Genomic DNA, 22,143 nt, shown 5'->3' with positions numbered 1-22,143 from the left:
ATAGGAGATAGGAAGCTTCCTGCATGTCCTTGGGTTCACTCAAGAACTGGAACCAGTACAACTCCTGATAAGGTTATTCCATAAAGCATTCCAAGATTATCAGAAGGGTTGCACTGTATCATAAAAGAAAAAAAAAAAACCAAACAGGTAGAATATAGCATGCAGAAGCAGTTTTCCAGCTCCTCCCATTGCAGCACGTAAGTGACACTGTTATAGTTAACTTTGGATTATCAATCACTGTGAAACAGAATGGGAAGGTTGTACATTTGAGCAGCTTTTTCACTGGTTTTGCATTCAATGATGAGGCTCTCAGAACAAATACTAGACATGGAAATGGCAAACTACAGTGAAGTTTTAGATCCGACGTATACGGCACTGGAGTTCGAAACTATGCAGATTCTGTATAATGGCAATGGTGAGTTCTGCTCTGTGATGCAAAATCAAGCCAGTTAACAGAAAAAGTGAAGTTTAGTAATGCTATAAGGTGTTAGCTAAATGTTTTATTAATGGAGCATTTGGAGGTTGTTTTCAAACTACAAATCTGCTCTTTTACACTTCATCACTAACTCTAAGTTAATAACATTATAATTCTTTAACATTAAGGAAAATAAAAGAGAGGCTATATGTAGTAAAGTAACTGAACTGTACTGTCACCAGTCAGTTAATCAAAGGAAGAAAATGGTGTATTCAGCAGTTGTTTTATTTACTGTAAGACAAATGAATAACTAGTATTGACAGTTTGGACAGGAAAGTATATTTCATATATAACATTTGGAAGGACAGGACAAAATTGTCCAGAGGCTTGTGAAAAAAATTAGCTACTGTTTCTTGATGGCTAGTTTCTAATTGTTGGACTAATATTTTATTTATTTAAGTGTTAATCTAGCCTTTCTAGGTATGTGTATATATGAACTAGAGTGACTTTTTTAAAAAATCACATTGGTTTTCTAGAGGCTAATGTTTAGCTGTGAAAAACTATTTGCGCTTGACTAATGTAACACTTTAACTTTAGGTGGAATTTTTAATGCAATAAATTTTTGAGAAATTGTATCAATAAGTTATGCTTGAAATAGGAAGCACACCATTTCATTCTGCCATCATTGAGTACTGACCAAAAAAACCAAAGAAAATGTCAGTCTATTAAAGTGAAGAAAAGTATCAGGCAAATTAAACTACTCTAAAATGGCTTTCCAAATCTTCTAATATACTTAAAAAATTGTTTTATTGTAGCATAAAGTATAATTCATAGATCTATTGTAGTATGTATTTTTAAAAGGCAGAACAAATATTTAGTGATTTGCAGGAAAAATACTTAGCACCTGCATTTCCACATATTCCTGCCATATAGAACCTAAGTTACTTTTTATTGTTGGGCTTGACATTTTATCTGAATTTCTGATGTTACTTTACAGCAAGCTTAGTAAACAGAAAGGTAGATTTGGTTATTGATTTAGGAAGAAAAAACAGACCTTTATGCCCTAAGTGATTTTGAAGCTATCAACAATGATTATGTAACTTTTAGATGATTCCTCTGCTTTTTGTTCTAATAGGGGTGATTTCATTGGTCTTTTTTTTTTTGCTGAACAGCACCCTTTCGGATCTGTTAATGTTACATAAAATGGGAAAGCAGATTAGGGAGGTTATGCTGTGTTGCATTATGTGTTGGTGATAGAGCTAGTTAAATTATTCACTGTAAGTGATTCGTTTGACAATTATTAGTTAATAGGTGTAGCCTTTTTCTGTTTAGAGTTTGCTTTGAGTTTAGCCTAAGTATTTTCTTATAGAATTTATAAAAACTTTGACTTGTAGCTACAGTGCTAGTCTGAAACTGAAAGCTGCCTCTTCTGAACCTTCCTACGTGTCTTTTCTAGCTGTCTAAATTAATTAGAAACATTCAGAGAAGTTTAACAAGCCACATTCAGGCAGATTATGCAGTTCTGTTGAAATCAAAGAATTTTGGAAAATCAGGTCAATTTCCCAGACATTTTGTTTCAGAATAATACCAAGGAAAATAAGTATATCCTTATATATATACACACAACTTATATTGCTATGAAATATTTAATCATTAAATTTAAATATTATATTTTTAATTATTCTGCTGTATCATTATGATGCAAAATTACAAAACTCCAAAAGAAAGGTTTTATATTTTTCTAGCTAAAGTAATTCTATAATCCATTTAAAAAAATAATTTTCCAGTCATGACAAACCTATTTTTAAAATAAAATCTTTACAGAACTGAATTCTTACCTTTAAGATTTCATTTTTTTAAATCAATTTTTAATATAATTCCTATCAATTATGTCTCTGTAAAACAGAAAAAAAAGTTCCTTCTTCTCTCTTTGTCTAAGGAACTCTGTTTAAATTGTAAACTCTTCGGGACACAATGGAAATTTTATAATATATTTGTGTAATACATTTCAGTTGGATCTAGTATGATATGAATAATAATATGTATCAATGTTAACAGTTTTACTTTTCAACCTGTCCACTGTTCATGAACTCATGTACCTGACTTTTGAATGCATGTTTGAATAACTAATTAATGTGGCACTCTTTCGTCTCCCTGACTGAACAACTACAGATGTTTAGGGCATATTGCAAACAGCTTTCCTTTCGTCAAACCAGAAGCGTAACAGAAAAAGTTATTTTGCAATTATTTCTTTGAACATGTCTGTTAAACATTGTGACGCAAAGAAGAATAAATATGTCTGTTTTGATTTCAGGTGAATTTCTGCAGTATTGTTCACCATATTCAGTGACTAATTGTTAATCATGTAGCTAATATTCTCTTGCGCAAGTAAAGTCTGCACCAATATTCCTTTGGAAAATTTGTTCAAGGAAATAACACTTAGACAGTCCTCTTAGCAAGCATTTTTTTTTTCATTGTGTTGTGCAAAAACTGAATTGTCTTTTTTTTTTTTTAATGTCACATATGCAGTTGTATCTTTGTATGATAGTTGCCAGTTATTGCCAGCTCCTATGAGAACTGATATATGAGATCTTTGCCAGCTAACTAGGCAACACTGCTCTGTGCCAAAGTTCCTCTTCATGTTACTAAGAATGTATATGTAATTATACATGCAGAGTTACACTTTAATTTTTAACCCTTTTCAGCTGGAAAGAGTTCAGAACAAAATTATTTGTTGTTGCAAACTTCATAAATTCTGTTAACATCTCTGTAACGTTGAAAGTGTTCACCTGAATAAAAACCAGATGTAATCAGATGCGCCATGCTATATAAATAGTAAGTGGCAATTAAAAGAGAAAAGGCCAGAAAAAGCCTCCATTTAAGTACAAATTGTTCATGGAGTGGTTGTTGAAAATCTTGTCCATAACTATGTATGTTGTTCTTGCCTCTCCTCAGACAGTTTAGGAGAAGCTGTCAACATGAATGCTGCTGACAACGGGGTCAGTAGTCTCTGTGCAATATGTGGAGACCGAGCGACCGGAAAACATTACGGTGCTTCCAGCTGTGATGGATGCAAGGGATTCTTTAGACGCAGCATACGGAAAAATCACGTCTATACATGCAGGTATTTCAAAAGTTTGCCTAGAGGCACTAAATTAATGAATTTAAGGAAAAATTACATTCAGAGCTTTTCAGACTTTTTAGAACTATGTCAGGGTATTTTCAGCTTTTTTTTAAGGAATTCTAACCAGCATTTTTGATGAGCATGTGGTTTGTGGTATATTCTTACGATTGGAAAAAATGTCTTTTATTCAAGACTACTTGATATTACACATTCCAGATACTACATTCCAGATGTCTGTTGATATTGTTGACATCATTACATCATTCAAGAGTTGTTTCACTCTTTTATTTATGATTACAAAGGTCTTCTCCTGAAAAAAAAAAAAAGGAAAAATACTCGTATTTTCACTGGCAATGTGAAAAGTGTAATTCTTAACTGTTTTCTAAAAATTCTTTTCAATTTTTTTTTCTTATGAAGGCAGTTTCTGAATAGAAAGTCTAAGATTTATAGTCTTATTTTAAGGGCTGTACAAGCACATCTGCACATCTTCCCACTTTGGGTGACACACTGCTCTTTTGAGTGACCGTTTTGTCCCCGTCAGTCTGAAGGGCAACCTGCTAATTTCCACATGTCTGGCTGCCCAAATTATCACACTGCAGGTCTGTGCACCATGTTTGACAAAGTGCTCTGTGCATGCACAAGTCCATAAAATGTCAGTTTTAAGCCATGCACAGAATATACGGAAAACTCTGTGAGTTTAGGCGAATCACTAAAGGAGAGAACTTTCTGTAAGAATGGCTTGTTACTGAAAATGTTTGCTACATTCTTCCTTGGTTGCTTAATACTCTTACAGGGAAATCTCTCCCTTATAGACATACCACGGTGATATAGCATAGACATACCCCTAAAGTGGTGTGACAAGAGCTTATATAAGTGATTTCAAGAAGAGCTCTGCAAAACCTAGATCTATTTATCTAACAAACACATGCACAGCAAAAAGGCAGAAGCAAACAGTGGTGGGGGGATTGGGCTTATATACATTCCCCTTAGGCACACCTGTAGTTGTGCATGAGAGCTTGGGTAAGCCTTCTTGCAGCGTCACGCTCTGTGTGTTTCCTCATGTCTTTATTTCATTGTGGTGTTAGAAAATTTTCCTTCCGTTTCCTGTTTAGGTTGTCATCTGTAATGATACAACAGGTAGCTTGTTCATTGATATCTCCCAGAAGGAGTCAACTTTGCCAGCCAAGGGTACTGGTTTTGCAGCTAAGGGCTCCTCCATGCCAGTGACACTTGGCATTTTCCTTGATTGTCCTTTCCTTTTTCTATTTGTAGTTTTTCTTCTTTTTTTCCCCCACCGCCATTTAACACAGCCAGTTACTGACATATCTCACGAATAAACTGAGGTGTAAATGATGCACATAACTGCAAAATTTTCCACACTTGCCCATTCCAATGCATATATGTGTCTATGCACACACATATTTTCCTGCAAACTAAGCAGGTATGAAACACCTCTCAAGACTGATTAATAAAAAATAATTTTAAAAAAAAACAACGGAAGAAGGAAGTCTGTGGTTATAGACATTGTTCTGACAAGCCAGATTAGTTGGTTTGTTTTTTTTTTCTTCATGCAGAAGAAAAAGGGTGCTGCTTTATTAATGCTTTATACATTTACCTTTTCTTGTCTCTGATAGATTCAACCGGCAATGTATTGTTGACAAGGACAAAAGGAATCAATGCAGATATTGTCGTTTAAAAAAGTGTTTTCGAGCAGGAATGAAAAAAGAAGGTAATAGAATCATTTATTATTTGATATACAAAGAGAAATAATCTGAATTAGTTTTAAAATGTAATAAAATTCTAAAAAACTCTGGCAGAATAATTCAATGGAGAGTCTGCTATAATGCCTATAATGATGGAGAAGTGCATTTATATTGAGGTGAAATATGTGTCATCTAATTGTCAGGTGGGTAAGCAGTTCTAACACTTTGAGCATTAACAAATCTATGGGTTTGAAGTGAATTTGCAACTGGTTAATCCATGAATCCTGGCACCAAAATTCATTGATTTCGAAGTGTTGACCCATATCCTGGAAAAGTTCAGTGTGAGATATTAATTCTAATTTTTACCAAATTTGAGCAATAAAATCTCTATCTCGGATTTTGTTTCTACCCTACCTAAGTAATGAGAGTGCCAATTTACTGGTTCTTCCCTTAAATTTAAATGTTTGAAGCATTTAAGCCAGAGGAAGGAGTGTGAAGTTCAGAGAAAAAGTAGTGGTGAGAACAGTAGTGTAAGCTGTCAGTGGAGTGTCCACATTAATTGAAAAAATTTCTAATCTCATTAGGGCTTAATATGGGAAGATTGTTACGCATCTCACATGCCAGACATGAAGAAACATGGGTGTCACAGCGATCCTCCTGTCAAAGGAGGATGACCGCAAGAGCAGAGCAATAGCAAAAGAAAGGCAGTGGGAATATCAGAGGATTTTTGTATTGGGTTGTTGGGACTGTTGCTTCACTGGCAGTTATGATGTAGAGGTAAAAGGCATCCTGATCTGGTTCAAATAAGCACTCAGAAATGGTTCTTTCATTACAAACTTTGCCACCTGTTTTGTTGGGAGCATGGCGTATCTGCCTGAAGGCCAGTCTGCAACGTGAAGTGCGCAGTTCTCCTGTACTGTAACTAGTCTATAATATTTTTAGGCTATACATAGCTTTCCTAAGATAAAGGAAGCTGTTTCTTTATGCTCTTATTTATCTATACTATAGTACTACTCTGCTAATGATCAAGTTTTGGTATGAGATAAAATGGATTTTCTCCTTGCAGCTGGATGGGGATATTCTAAACAGCGTTACACTATGTATGTATGAAATAGTTCTTGTGGATCTCCTTGAACACAGTTTAGCGTTTTGGAATTTGAGCCACTAAAATCAGTAACCTATTGTAAATATATTATCAATCTGACATGAAGAAAAGGGAAGACCTGTGTGTCCACAGCAGCCCTAAAAGTTTTGCAAAAAGCAGAGGCTCACAGACTTTCAAAACCTGGAATTAAAGAACAGTTTAGCTCAGAAGGGACATCTGGAAGTCATCTAGTCCAGGCCCCCATTTAAAGCAAGGATAACTTCTAGGTTCAGTCAGGGTGCTTGGGACCCTGTCCAGCCAGGTTTATACAGTCCTTGAGAGGGGAGATTCCACAACCTCTCTTGGCAACTTCTTCCAGTGCTTGACCACCCTCACTGGGAAGAGTTTTTTCCTTATATCTAATTGGAATGTGTCTTACTGCAATTAGGGTAGTGTCCATTGCCTCTTGTCCTTTCACTGTGCATCTGAAAAGAATCTGGCTCTGTTTTCTGTAAACTACAGAAATTACGACCCCCACCTCTGCCTTGGTCCTCTCTTTTCTACATAAACAAAGACGCCTCTCTATGCTTCACCTTGTGTCTCTTGTGGGTTACATCTCCATAGCCCTCTGCTGGACACTGCCCAGTTTTCCAGACACTGCCCAGTTTTCCAATGTCTTTCGTGTACTGGGGAGCCTAAAACAGAGAAATAATCACTTCCCTCAACATGCTAATGCAGCCAGGTGCATGGCTAGCCGACATCGCCATGAGGCACGCTGCTCACTCATATTTATGAAGTGGAGATATATCCTGCACGAAACTTTTAACCTAATTTACACTGCTCTGCCTCTTCTGGTCCCACTACCTATAAAACTTTCATTTTTCATTGCGTCTGAGCCATGTTTATTCAAGGCTTCCCAGTGCTAAAATAATTCAAAACGCTGAACTGTAAATTTCACTGCTTGTGTGTTGTTATGTACCTCTCTACGCCGTCAGGGGATGTCTTATAGCATAGTCTATATGATAGTTTCTCAGCTTGTTTCTAGCAAATCGCTTTCTTTTCTTCAGGCCGAAGGCTTCAGCTGGTAAAAGCTATACAAGCCCTCTTTGAGCAAATATTCCCTCTTCCTCATGGAGTCTCTGTTTAAGGCAGTTTTAGCCTGAACTGACAAAAAGGCCTTACCAAGACAGACAGTCCGGTCTAATAATCCAAAATTGTGCATATGCAGGAGAAAATTGAAGCATTTCCCTATGATTCTCAAAGTGCTCCACCAGTGACTTTCACTAGTGATTGTCAGAATAACTTACTATTTTTCTAATACTAATCAGCGCTGACCTTATTTTAATTATCTATGTAGCACTTAAGCTGCTGACATTCAGTGAATGTTTTTTTCTCCATTCTTTTAAAAAAGGTTATATTTTTTGTTTCCTGTCTACATGAACATTTAGCACTTTGTGTTTATCACTGCACAACATTTCTTACTGTGACCTTAATAAAAGGCCCATCAGTGAGTGTCCTTGGCAAAAAGTTAGTACACCTCTGGAATAAACTATGTGCATTGTTCAGATAAACCCTGAAAACTATTCAGTGTATAGAATATTTTATTATTTTATTGAAGCCTTTGGTACTACTCCTAAATTCTGTAATGCAGATTGTTTCCCACAAAATAGCAAACATATCTTTGGAAATAAAGCTGCTGCTCTTAAAAGATGATGAGATTCCTTGTGCAATAAAAAGATTTTGATCAGCACAATTTTTTTTTTCTTTTCTTTTCTCCTTGGCCTAACCTTGGACATGATCTAGGTTTTAGAAAAATCTGATTGACAGTTTTATTTTTTCTTCTTCCTTCAATTCAAAAGTAAGCCGTGTTGCTTCATAAGTCTTGCATGCACTGATTAAGGATTCCTTATCCAAAGCCCTTTCAACTGCCTTTTTTTGGACACCATGAGACGAAACTTACTAGCCTGAAACTTTTTTGGTGCTTTTTTTTTTTTTTTAACTTAGTTAAGGTTCTGTAAACTGGCTAGGAGTGCAATGTCACTGAGGAGGAGCATGAGATTTAAGTTTCAATATTATCTTACCAGTGGCTTGAGTTCATGATTCATTCCTGTTTCAGCGTTTCTCACAGGAGAGCAGGAGTAGGGCTTTCACACTCCCTCTGACTGAAACATTTTGTGAGTGGTGGTGCTGTACCTCTTGACCTGTTCAGCAGTCTGGAGACGTCCATTTCTACCATTATCATAAAGCCTCACTTATTAAATTGGTTAAAGTAACAAAACGACAGCATGTGTTCAAGTTCAAAGGAAGAAAGAGGTTTTACTGTAATAAAGCCAGTCACAAAAGTGCTGATAATTCAGTATCTATCTACAATTAGTTATACATAGTTTTTACAGGCAAATGGTATACAAAGACCATAAACATATATTGTCATCCGTCCTCATTACTCAGAGCAAAAAGCACAAGGTCTTTTTTGAATGTCATACCTTTTGATTCTTATAGTTATCTAGTAAACTTCTGAAATGATATTATGTGGCAATGTCTACTACTCAATAAATGAGGTGATTATTCTTTTCCAGCCGTACAAAATGAACGGGACAGGATAAGTACGAGAAGAAACACCTTTGATGGCTGCAACATTCCCTCTATTAGCACATTGTCACAAGCTGAGACACTCTCCCGTCAGGTACTGAGATCTACCACAAAATTATTTGATGACTTTTTCTCTAAAGTTAAATACTTTCCAGTTTCTTATTGTATTAAATATAATTATTGAGATTACTTTTTTCCACTTCCAAAATGCACCCAGCTTCCTCTTCCCAATGAAAGAATGAGTAATAGAACACATTCTTAAAGCAAAGTCAATAAAAAAAAATTCTACTTTGTCCAGGACAATATGTCCTAGGCACCTTTCTTAATAAAGCTTTATGGTTCTTGCTGCTTTTAAATCAGTTGCTGTCTCAGGCAGCTGGTGGCATCTATCTATCTTTGAGGCTGGCTTTCCCATGAAACATTAAGGAAAAAATTGTCCAAAGCCATTACATTCAAAGGGGTGTGGACACTCATTTCCTTACATTCTTTTGAAAATCCCATTTTTAATATCCTTCGACATTATATATAAGGCAAACAGAAGTGTTCCAACAGCAGAGTCTATTCACATCTCACTTTTAAATTTTCTTTGTCTCATCTGAACTTCATTTTCCTTTTTTTTTTTTCCCTATCCAATCAATTGCTGAATGGAAGTCTCCAGTCCTTTCCTGCACCTCAGATAAATCACAGTCATTGATTCTGCATTCTTGCACCTCTTACTAACTTACTTAGAATTTAACTGCAACCTTTATGATTTCATGCTGACTGATTTATACATCCCCAAATGTTTTGTAATCTCATCCTTTATCAGCATCTCTCTTAGGGTGGAACTGTCTGTAAAGAATTGATGCAGGAATTACTGGGTGATAGTCTTTGGCACATATTGCATGTCTGGGCAGACTAGATGAACATAATGGACTTTCTTACCTTTCATACCTATACAGTATGAAAAATATACCTATTTTTACCTCCTTAGTAATTCTTTGAACTTGCTTATTGTGCTTTTTTTGTGTTACTCCCTTAATCATTTCCAACTGGTATATACAATTCAGGAATAAGAGCTGTCTTAAACAGAATCACATCCTCAGCCTTTCCTGCCACAAAGTTCTTTTCAGCCAGTAGATTCCTGGCCTAAAACATCACCTTGTGTATACACACAAATTTATTCTACTTATTATTTGGTATGTTGTAGTAGGAGAGAATTGCTCCCACTATGCCAGGCATATGTACAAGCATATACACTCTTGGCCTCAAAGACCAAGAGGTCACATTAACATGACAGAAAAGTAGTCTTAAAAGTCCTTGTTTTTCCCTCAATTGAATGGGTCTGTAAGATGAGTTCAGTCCTGAGGAGAGACTTGGAGGAGGTGGTAGTGTCACAAATCATTGGCCAAGTCCTTCAGCTGTGAAATGAGGAAGAAGGTGGCATTCATCCCTTTTAAAATTTTTATATTAAAATAGGGAAGATGAATTATTTTGTCCCTGAAGATCCCTTACAGAGGGAAATTGTCCAAGTACAGTGTTTCTCCTACAGACCCAAGAGAGGCTTCCTGGATTGTGTAAATATGAAAGGGACATCTTGTAGGATTAAAGGCACTTGTCTCTGATGGTTCTCAGGATGATAGGGATATAGTGTTATATTGTCATGTTCATCAAGTCATTAATGGGTACATATTGTACCAGGAGAGGTTTCATCTTGATATAAGAAAGAAATTTTTTACAGTGAGAACAATCAATCACTGGAACAACCTTCCCAGGTATGTGGTGGAGTCCCCATCACTGGAGGTTTTCAAGATGCGATTGGACAGGGTGCTAGATAATCTCATCTAGGCTCCCTTTCCCACAAAAGGTTGGATGAGATGGTCTTCCGAGGTCCCTTCCAACCTCGGCTGGTCTATGATTCTATGAAGTCAGCGACTCCTGTGTTGCACCCTGGAAATGAGAGGCAGGTTAAAGTAATAGATAAATAGAAAAAGGAAAGTTCACAGCTTCATGTCCTTGTGAAGAGATGCAACCCTAGGAGTTCATAATGAACTCCATGGGAGTCATCCTATGAATCCCCAGCAGAAGCTCACCAAGTAATTTCAGCACAGAGTCTCTAGTTTGTCCTATAAGATGTAATTTATAAAGATGCATAGCTTTGATTAAAAGATATTAAAGGAAGGACAATGTTTTAAGTTCATGAGTCAGTAAGTCTACTGGTTAAACAATCTGCCTGTTCTTTACCTTCTTGAATTAACTTCTAGTTGGTGCATGGTGGTATCTTTTTCTGGTAGATCGGAGTGCCTCCTGCTATCAGAACCCTCTTCTCTGTGTAGGTATTTTTGAATCATGATCAAGACTCCTCTTACTCTTATGGAAAAATGAAATATATTGAAGTTCTTTACTGTCTTTCTGTACTGAAGGTTTTCTAGACTGAATCATTCTGGTAGCTTTCACCTGAATGATATTCAGTATTTTCAACTTCGTTTTTGTAGAACAGATGCCAGAAATGGACTCATGATTACAGCAGGGATTTCACAAATGCTCTGTCTACAAAGAGACAATACCTCTAACCTTCTTCCTACATGATAGCCTTTGAATGATGTGTCTGAGGATTTTTTCACTTGCCTAGCTGCTGTATTTCCCTGAGAACTGTTCAGCTGGTTAACTGCCATTAATATCTAAGCTGTTTTCAGTGTTTTAGACTACTGAATTATGTAGGAAGCACTGAGCTTTAGTTCAGAAGTGCAGCTCCTTTTGACGACCCAAGGATAATAGGGTTTCACCACAGAACCCACTGGGGGTTTTAACACAGAACTGGGAATGAAGGGGATCTGGTAGGAGTCAACCTAAATAGCATCCACCATCCTGAAATTTGTAGGTAGACAGTATTGGAAGATCAAACAATTTTTTTTTTTTTTTTGGTGGGGGAATATAATCAAACTACAGAATTTCCTGAGTATGCTTTCTGTAATAAAATGTAAGGTGAAAGTCAGTTTCATAGGCCCTGTACAGTGGTGGGGTTTTGTTGTTGTTGTTGTTGTATCTTCTTTTTTCTTTTTCCTTTTTCTTTTTCTTCTTCTCTTTTTCTTTTTTCTTTTTCTTCTTTTCTTTTTCTTTTTCTTTTTCTTTTTCTTTTTCTTTTTCTTTTTCTTTTTCTTTTTCTTTTTCTTTTTCTTTTTCTTTTTCTTTTTCTTTTTCTTTTTCTTTTTCTTTTTCTTTTTCTTTTTCTTTTTCTTCTTTTTTCTTTTTTCTTTTTTCTTTGTCTTTCTTCTTTTTCTTTTTCTTCCCTGGTATGATAGCAGCTATAAACTGACCTCTTCTCAGGCTTGGTTTTATCTTAAGTTGTCTTTCCTGCCTGGCTTAAGAGCAAGCCTGGTTTTGTTCCTTTCCTTGAAAAGTCATTAAGAATTTCAGGATTTGGCTCAGTGATTATGTGAAAGTGCCCCAGCTTCAGGCCCAGAAAGATATTGCTCTCTTCTTATTTCACAGAACACCGTTCACTGCAGGTGGTCTAATGCACACTCATATCCTTTACATTTGCTCTGAAACATCTCAGGTCTCTGCCTATACTGCTGCTTCATCATTACAAACCATTCTCCTCCAGGCACTAAAAAACCCCTGTTTTACCTTCTGAAGTTAATGATACTTATCTTTTCACTAGAAGAACATGCTACCCCTTTATCTCTCTTTTTCTTTGCCCTTAATGTTACTGCATGCCCCTATGGGCTCTTTTTTTATTCTGAAATGAAGTAAATGCCAACCATTTTAAAGGAATAAGAAAAACCACCTCCCCCCTACAAATAATAAGGGCTCTGGTGTATTTAAAAATAGTATTCTGGAATGAGAAGATATTGTATCATGATATGAATAGTGTAATTTTTAACATACTGTAATACACACTGGTTATAACGAGAAATAAAATTTTATAGTTTACGTGCAGACTAATGGTCCCTACGGTCAAGGAATTTCTCAAGAGTATGCATGATTAGTGCTGTGATTTCTTCTTAAATATGCTGTTAACCAGTGAAAATGCAATTATATGAAATTTAACATTGTTAATTTTTTTCTCTCACTATGGCCAGATCTCAATCTCCAGTCCTGGTGCTAGCACTGACATAAATGTTAAGAAAATTGCTGGTATTAGTGATGTCTGTGAATCTATGAAGCAACAACTTTTGGTCCTGGTGGAATGGGCTAAATATATTCCAGGCTTCTGTGAATTACCACTGGATGACCAGGTATAAGAGGAGACCAAAGAGAGAACTTTAATTACTGTCCTGTTATTTCTGTGATATTTAAATGTTATGATTAAACACTCATTTTTTGTCTGATCAAATAGAGCGGGGTGCTAGACCCACCATCTTAAAATTTTGTAAAGTTTTGAAATAGCACCACCACAAAACAACAGAGGAAATTGATAAGGCTCTACCACATTAACAAAAAGAAGCAGCAAACCAGTATGTCTTTCGGTGTTTTGTGCTTTCTGTATTCTTTTGGAAGCAGAGATACCAAGCCACATGCTAAAATGAAAAAAATCTTGTAAAAAAAGTCATGCTTTTTTCTGACCCTGCAGAGTATTTCTTTCATGTTCACCTTTCATTATAATATGGTTTAAGACAGCGTGTTATTTAATTTGAAGCAGGTCTTCTCTACTTGCAAAAAATAAAAGCCATTAGAATCTCAAACAAATGCTAAACATACTGATATCAATCCATAGCAAATAATCCTTCATATAATACAATGTACTAAAATTATATTGTATATAATGAGTGTGGGGGAAAAAAGCATCAAACCTTGAAAATTCTTAAGGCTTTTTATGACAGAGGTCTGATCTATCATTACATCTGTAATATATCCTAATATATCACTGGGTTTCAGAGTAAGTTGTGCTGGCACACTCAGAACCAGTGTCTCCATGTTGCAGTAAACAGTCTCTCACCGGCTGCCTGGGAAGGAGGTTAATTCACGACTCAGGATGTCTTGCCACCAAAATCCGATTCAGCTTGAAAATGACTCTGTAAAGTGGAATTGAGTAATTCCTCCTTTTTGCCTCTTCAGTCTCTCAGTTTTTAACAAAACCCTGCAAGAAGGGTTAGATCAGCCTTGGGTTTGAGACTCAGACTGAGCTACTTCCCTCTTATGCTCTTCCTCAGGAATATGGAGGTGTTTCAGGCCACAGGAGACCCCCCAAAATAGGAGCTTAATGATGTCTTTGCAGACCCACAGAATATGATATGTGTGCACAAGCTCAGCATACTGGAATAAGTTAAAAATCTGTTCATGTGAAAGGAGAATTTTAAATGCATTGGTTACACAAGGGCAACAAAAGCAAGCAAAAATATTGCTGTTTTTGTTGTTAAGATGGCATGAAGGAAAAGAGAAGGGATCAGACCTCATTAAAAAGTTCCTGTCTGTATTTTAAAAAAAAAAGTATCAGCTTAGAAAGATAGGCTGAAAACACCCCTGCAGTGCTTGAAGAGCACATGTTGGAAAATACTATGGAACCTTAAGTACCTTAGAATAGTAGTGACAAAGGTATTGGGAGTTAAAACAAATGCCACTTTTGCATTTGTGATAGCCTCTTTCTAAGGAGCATTGTGCATTTAGTTATAAAATAAAGCATCTGGTTGTGAACAAATGATTCCTGAGCTGGGAATCAGCCTGATTTACAAACCATAGAGCAGGCCAGAGCAGATAAGCTAACTCTACTGAGAACCTGAAAACTCTTAACACATTAAGTATTCCTAGGTTCTGTGTACCTTTACATTACTCATAAAGTACTGGCTTGGATTCGTAAGAAAAGAATTACTTGCCAAGAGAGGAGTTCCTTGAGGAAATAGAGGCCAGTGCTGAAGTTTCAAGCAGACATTAAAAACAAAGTAAATAGGTGACAAAGAGTAAACTAATGACCACATTTTTAAGTGCCTTCCTGGTATGAATCAGGTTTCTTCCTTGTTGACAGTAGTGGATATTTTAGCATATCTGGCTTTGTTGGGGAAAAAGGTCTTTTAAGTGCCACATAAATTTTTGGTTCAAGGTGAGAAAAATGAAACACTGATAGTGCCGAATTTACTGTAACAGTTCCTTCCAGCCCACCAGAGTCTTTAGTGTCAACTTAAAATTCCAGAGAAAACTTTGTTAAGGGAATAGGCACTAGGAAATAAATGCAAGTATTGTATTTATTGAGAAGTATTTTGCAGAGCCATGTGTTTAAAATCTAGACCAAATGCTAGAAGTGACAGAGGATCACAATTTAATTATAGTGTGCTGTTAGTACGGTGCTAAGGTTTTTACATTCACTTCACATTTTACATTAGAATCTTAACAGTCTTAAACATGTACCTATAGCTGAATACACTCACGGTAATATGCATCCTCATTTCTTTTGCCCTTATTGGAACTTACTGCTTTTTCTTCTAATGAGTCTGCTGTTTTTTTCTTGAGGTTGCCCTGCTAAGAGCACATGCTGGGGAACACTTGTTGCTTGGAGCAGCAAAACGGTCCATGGCTTATAAGGACATTTTACTTTTAGGTAAATATTGGTTTTGTTTTAATTAACAATGATGATGTTATAGTACATTAGCAACCATGTAATCACTTAAGTGGGACAACTGTTCAGGCACAGTCAAAGCAATGCATTCTGTGAATGCTAAATAGCTATTAATGACATAATGTCACGTGCCCTGTTCCAGCAAAAGCAGGTGGACAGTTTCGTGTGAGTTAATACAGCTAGAGGTTTATTGGATACCAGAAACCACAACTTAAGGGAGTTCCTGGCAAATTGTCTCCTTACATTAGCATCCTTTCTGCACCTTTGCCCTATAAAAAAACAGAACAAAACAACAAAAAAACCCCATAAAAACCCTTTGCTTAAGAGAGAAAAAGCCAACCTGTGGCCTATGTACTAATTTCGGTCTTCACAAAAATAATTTCTCTGGAGCTTTCCCAAGAGCCCTTCAGACATGGTCAGAGAAGACCCTACAGGCTAGGAAATTGGATAGCCTGTTCCCTGCAGCTCGCTTTCCCAAGAGCCCTCTCACTGCTGTCTTGACAGTCGCCACGTGGCCATCATGTAAACAGCATGCCTGTTGCCCCCTGCCATGTGGGAGATGGGTGCATACATGGCAGGGTGAGGAGTCACGCCTGCATAAGCGTGTTCTTGTTCACTTGAAATGGCTCCTTAGGGAAGGGGACATCGTCACGTGGTGGAAGCATGTCTTCCCTTCGTTCACACAACAGAGAGGCACAGTAATACGATGAGATGTGTGCCTGTGTGTATAGTGATGCGATGAGGCATTTGTTAGCGCTGTTTGACACAGTACTCTGCCAGTCTGAAGTGCACCCTGCCAAAAATGGTCTCATTAAACATGTGCAGCACTCGGGCTGTTTTGTGAGAAAATGTGTAGCTCTTCTCAGACAGGATTTTTGATCTGAGGCAAGACTATGAGGAATGTGGACTCAAACTAGTTTCTTCGCTGGTGGTGTGGTATAAGGGGGTTTTCCACCACTTGTTCTCCTTCCTCTTTGGGCCTGCCTTTTCATAGCTCTTAATCAGCTTGAATTTATTTTTACACATATCATAACATTAAAGGGACAGGAAGGGCTTGTTCTGGAGATACTACTCTAACCAGCAATCCTTTCAAATTAAAAACTATACCAATTACCTTCTTAACCTAGTTCTTTCTCTAAATACAGTTTTGCTGACAAAATTAACAGAAATAAAAAGGAAATATTTGCAGTTTTATTGGGATTAGTTGGTAATAAGGACAAATAAGGAGAAAATAATAAGCAGAAAATTATAGTCAACATCACTAACATCAGCATATATACTGAAAGAAGAAACAATTTGAGGCTCCAAGGCTTATTTCTGATATGTGGAGGTAGATATCTGCAGAGCTTATGAATCATTTTGGCATGGATCTCTTGTGATATAATCATCAGCCTTTCTTTCAAAAACTGCTTGGTGGCTTCTGGACGTTCTGTGGCTTTCCCACTTATGTTAGATGATTTCTGGACAGAAGGTGAATTAAGATGCCATGATGGAGACATCCCCAAAATGAAAATTTAAAATTAAAAGAGCAGGGAAAATTCATTCTTTACTGAAAATTTTAAGATGCTTCTAAATTTTATTAGGAATAGCAGAAGCATCTGTTAGAAGCATTCCCGGTGCCTCCTCTGGAAGAAGGCTTCTTTGTCCATTGACATATCCTGATCATTCAGCTTGGGATATATTATTTTAATGGGGGAAGATGACTTTTTAAGATCAGTTTACCATTATATTTATCTATTATGTAAAGATAAAGGCCTACTTGCTCCATCCTTGTGCATTCAAACATGGACCTCAGTCTTGTGGACTAATCAGTAACTGTATATGTTGGCATATTTACATGCACAGATTATTTACGGGGTGACAGCTGTATTTTGCACATATACTGTACTTACAAAGAACACTTTTGTATGATACCAAGGAGAGTTATTACTTAAAACAATATTAAACAATTTGATTAAGGAAAATAAAAGGTGCTTTTGAAAATGGGCTACATCTAGTACATTACATCAAAGTCTTTATATCAATCCATATGTTGGTATTCTTTCTCTCCAAGGCAACAATTACATAATCCATCGCAACAGTACTGAAGTAGAGATCAGCCGAGTGGCAAATCGGATTCTAGATGAACTAGTTCGACCCTTCCAGGAAATTCAAATAGATGACAATGAGTACGCTTGCTTGAAAGCGATTGTGTTTTTTGATCCAGGTACCTTTTAAAAAATATCTCTCAATTGTTGTACACGTGATTATATTGAAAGTGATTTTTGTTGATGTAGCATCTGCTCATGTTATCTAGCTGGATGGAAAAGAATAAAATGAAAAAAAGTAAGATGCTCCTCCCAAATCATAATCTGCCTTGACTTTAAGTTTTTGTTATTTTTTAAGATGCAAAGGGCCTGAGTAATCCAATGAAGATTAAGAACATGCGGTTCCAAGTCCAAATCAGTTTAGAGGATTATATTAATGACCGTCAGTATGACTCCCGAGGAAGATTTGGAGAACTTCTGCTTCTACTGCCTACACTCCAGAGCATCACTTGGCAAATGATTGAGCAAATACAGTTGGTTAAATTATTTGGAATTGTTAAAATTGACAGTTTGCTTCAGGAAATGTTACTGGGAGGTAAGCTAATAATTTGTTAAATTTACCGTGTTGTATTATGTTGAATTTAGCATACTGGGACGTTGAGGGAATCATGGTGTAAGCAAGCACTTTGACCACTGCCTTGCTGGCTGAGCTTTGAGTCATATCATTGTTAGCTAAAGCCTTCTTGTCTTGGCTGCTCATTTTGTTACCGTCCTACAACCTCAGATTGTGCTGTGTACTTCTCAGTCATTGCTGGGTATCTAGACACACAAGTCTCTAGGCAGATGGAAGAATCCTTACAAATATTTAATGAAATCCACTGTCAATGCAGTCAAAACAGTGAAAATAAACAGTGCTTAATACAGTTGAAGTCTGGTTAAATTGTTTAATGAATACCCAGAGGCAATTATTCAAATTGCCAATCAAAATATTTGCTCTACGGAAATGTAATTATTGCAGTATAAGTCGTTGGCAACAACATGCTCTTTTGAATTGATATGTGCTCATGTTGTTTTTGCAGGTACTTCTAATGATGCCAGTCATCTGCATCATCCAGTACATCCTCACTTAGCCCAAGATCCATTAACTGGCCAAACTATCCTCATAAGTTCAATGTCTGCTCCTGTACATACAGAACAGATTTGTAAGTAATTGCAAGTTAGCCTTCTGTCATAACATTTCACTGTTACAGTTAAAAATATTAATTAGAATGGTGGGCTGTCAATGCTCATAGAGTTATTTCATCATCATTCTTAAATTAAAATAATTGTGCATTAAAAACATATGTATATAAACGGTGTTAAGTGAAAGACTTTGACCTGAATTTAAACTAAGTTTAAAAATTCAGCATCATTCTGATGTATCATTGGTTTCACATACACAATTTTTAATAAACTAAAAATTCTGGTAATTAAAATATCCTATTTACCCAGCATGCCAAATGTAACAGAACTTCCTTTGGGGGCAGTAGTAGGTATATGTGTATGCAGAGTCAGCCAGAATATAAAAATACGTAATTCTTTCTATATTCTTTTTCAGCAACTCCAGAAACTCCATTACCTTCCCCTCCTCAAGGCTCTGGGCAAGAATACAAAATGTCTACAAATCAAGCTTCAGTCATTGCACAGCAATCTATTTTGAAACAAAAACCATTGTGATAATGTTTCTCTGTCTGTCTTGCTCTTCCTTCCTTCCTTCCTTCCTTCCTTCCTTCCTTCCTTCCTTCCTTCCTTCCTTCCTTCCTTCCTTCCTTCCCTCCTTCCTTTTTATGCACTAGATAAATTGGTAGGACACTTGCACATTTAAAATCTCAGGATAATAAAGGAAATTATTTCCTCAGCAGCCACTACTGTGGGTGTTTCTTAAAACACCTCATGATTTGGAAAGTAATACTCACTGTTCTGACTGCCATGTACAACTGTAACTGTGGACATTGCAGTCTGACAAATATGTATAGAGGTTGATATTATTTTTAGATCCTTTAACTGCACAGATTAATTTTTTATTTCCTGTTTTAGTTGTTGTCTTAATATTATTGTTTTAGACGTGTATATAATTTTTTCATTGTGACAGAGCTGGTTAGTGCTTATTTAGCTGTGAATTGTAGACATGAAAAAGCAGGTTAATCAAACGAAAGCCAAGATTCCTTAAATAATAAAACAGTAGTCTACCAAACAAAGCACATGTATTAAATAAAAAGGATAAAATAATGGACAGAAATACCCAATTAATTTAAAAAAAAATCCTGATTTGGAAGAACCATCTCTTTCAAGTAAAAATTCAATAAAAGAGTTGAATCTTCCCCGCTTTCCTATTTGTATGAATCAGAGGGCCTGCCACATGCAAAAATGTTTGAGGACTTTTGAAAATCTGCATACACAGTAATGTCTATATCAGTCAATTGGACAGTGTCGAGGCATGGGTGCAGGCATTTATATTGCTAAATTGTTAGAACAGCGACTGGTATGCTTTTTGGTAAGGACTAACTAGTACTCTACCAAACAATTTCTGGGCACGTTTTGGGAATTAGGCCAGTCTAGGAAACTTTTCACTAGGCGCTTTGGATATGGCCGCCTCGCTTTAGGGGTGCAGAGAGTATAACTAGGAGTATGGCCAGACCATGCCACTTGACCTCAGGGCTGGAGTATAGACTTAGTACTGTTTGATTTACTAGTGTAAATGTAGCCATTGTGTTTATTTGCCTAACTGGCTGGTGAATGCATGTTTCAGCAATCACTCTAAACTTCGCCTACAGAGTAGTCGTAGTTATGTAGTAGCTCTGTGCCTGGAGAGGTGTGGCTACTAACTGAAGCAGCAGACGTGCCTGAGTTCAGCTCCAGATGTTCCTGGTTTGAGCCATGGTATTTCAAGCCAGAAGATAGCCAGCACAACAAATACTCATTCTTTGGATTTTTAAGAGTTTTCAGAAGCTTGGGATGAATTGACTTAACTGTGACGAGCCCCCTTCTCCTCCTCTTCTTCCTCCCCTTCCAGCCTGGGGGGATCCAACATTGACTAAGTTTTGTGTCTGGAGTCTATAATAACCCATCTGGATTTGGACCCTCTGTGGATTTGCACAAAGGGGAGACCTTGTGACACATGCTCACTTGGGCATATACTCACTCAGTTACAATTTGTGAAAATGATCTATTATGATATATAAAGTGATCTGTTGTTCATACAATACTGACGTCATTAGAAAATCACCACTTTGTACATTTTATTTATTCCAGACAGCAAAGATTTTCCTTTAGTACTTTAAAGTAGACTTTCCTCCCAGAAGTCATGTAAGAGAGAAACAGAGAAAAAAAGAGAGAATAAAATACTGCAGTTTGCTGAACTATTGCAAAGAGAAAACATAGTGGAGTCAGAAATTCTGCAAGGTGAGATGTTGATCATGCTGAACCAGACAGCTGCATTAATCACAGCATCCAAAGATGGTGTAGTTAAACCTCTGGCTTTTAAAAGTTGCTGTCCTGGTTTCGGCAGGGATAGAGTTAATTTCCTTTCTAGTAGCTGGTACAGTGTTTTGGATTTAGGATGAGAACAAAGTTGATAACACACCGGTGTTTTAGTTGTTGCTAATATCCCCATTATCCCAGCATCGGAGCAGCCAGGTGACAATATGCTCACCTGGACGGCGGCTGAAATCTTTTCGTATATCTCGCAGCTCACTCAGGGATAGAGATCGGGTGGTCACTGTCTCGTTTATGAGTTCTTCCTCTTCCTCCTCCCCGATCAGCGGCCGGCTTTCCTCCTCCCGTTCTCGTGATGGTCCTTCTCTAGGGTCATCTGTCTCGTATACTTCTTCCTCCGGTTCCCTTTTAGAAGAAGCTTCTTCCTCCCTTACTAAACGAGCTGACTTCCGCTTCCAAGATTTCTTCTTGTGTACAGGGGCGACTGATACTGGCACAGGCTCGTTCTTTGGTTCAGCCACAGGGCGTGTTGCTGGGGTTGGAGTGGCCGCAGTGCAAGTGCATGTCACCGGAGTCTGAGTGGCCGCAGGGCCTGTTGCTGGGGTTGGAGTGGCTGCAGTGCATGTCGCCGGGGTTGGAGTGGCCGCAGTGCATGTCGCTGGGGTTGGAGTGGCCGCAGTGCATGTCGCCGGGGTTGGAGTGGCCGCAGTGCAAGTGCATGTCACCGGAGTCTGAGTGGCGGCAGGCCCTACCGGGTTTGAGTGGCTGCACGGCCTGTTGCCCGGGTCTGAGTGGCCGCAGTGCGTGTCGTTTTACTGTCAGAGCCAGAGACCTTCTCTTCCCTTTGAGGGTACTGAGTAGTGTTGAACAGGGCTCGGTAGGCATGGGCCAGGCCCCAGCACGTTGCAATGAGTTGCATCTCTCTAGAGTTGCCAGGGTGACAGCATACTTTTTCCAAATATTCTACTAACTTTTCAGGATTCTGCACTTGCTCAGGGGTGAAGTTCCAAAACACTGGGGGTGCCCATTGGCCTAGGTACTTGCCCATCTTGTCCCACACACCCTGCCACTCATAATTATTCACCCTTGGGGCAGATCTCTGGATGATATTCTTAAATTGCTTACCAACTTTAGACAAAACCGAAACAATATTCCCAAGAAGTATTAATAGAAGTATCTTAACTGCCCAAGGATG

General features: G+C 37.5%; 1 protein-coding gene across 2 annotated transcripts in view; it reads left to right on the top strand.

Annotated features, from left to right (window-relative positions):
* HNF4G (hepatocyte nuclear factor 4 gamma) overlaps positions 1-20,999 on the top strand; it is a 62,247-nt gene extending 41,248 nt beyond the window's left edge. Inside the window, exons 1-10 of one of the 2 annotated variants that reach the window (XM_076329524.1) lie at positions 275-415; positions 3,371-3,539; positions 5,174-5,268; positions 8,903-9,009; positions 12,980-13,135; positions 15,342-15,429; positions 17,501-17,653; positions 17,833-18,069; positions 18,554-18,676; positions 19,072-20,999. In XM_076329524.1, the coding sequence (XP_076185639.1) occupies positions 298-415; positions 3,371-3,539; positions 5,174-5,268; positions 8,903-9,009; positions 12,980-13,135; positions 15,342-15,429; positions 17,501-17,653; positions 17,833-18,069; positions 18,554-18,676; positions 19,072-19,190 (1,365 nt within the window). In that variant the 5' untranslated portion in view covers positions 275-297 and the 3' untranslated portion in view covers positions 19,191-20,999. Of the gene's footprint in view, positions 1-274; positions 416-3,370; positions 3,540-5,173; positions 5,269-8,902; positions 9,010-12,979; positions 13,136-15,341; positions 15,430-17,500; positions 17,654-17,832; positions 18,070-18,553; positions 18,677-19,071 lie in introns of those variants that run through there. The other variant, XM_076329525.1, reaches the window with a different exon arrangement.
* The last annotated feature ends 1,144 nt before the right edge of the window (positions 21,000-22,143 follow it).

The sequence above is a fragment of the Aptenodytes patagonicus genome, chromosome 2 (genome assembly GCF_965638725.1).
Source record: "Aptenodytes patagonicus chromosome 2, bAptPat1.pri.cur, whole genome shotgun sequence".
NCBI classification, from domain to species: Eukaryota; Metazoa; Chordata; class Aves; order Sphenisciformes; family Spheniscidae; genus Aptenodytes; species Aptenodytes patagonicus.
The sequence above is the reverse complement of the archived record's forward strand: the minus strand, read 5'-3'. Positions and strand labels throughout refer to the sequence as shown.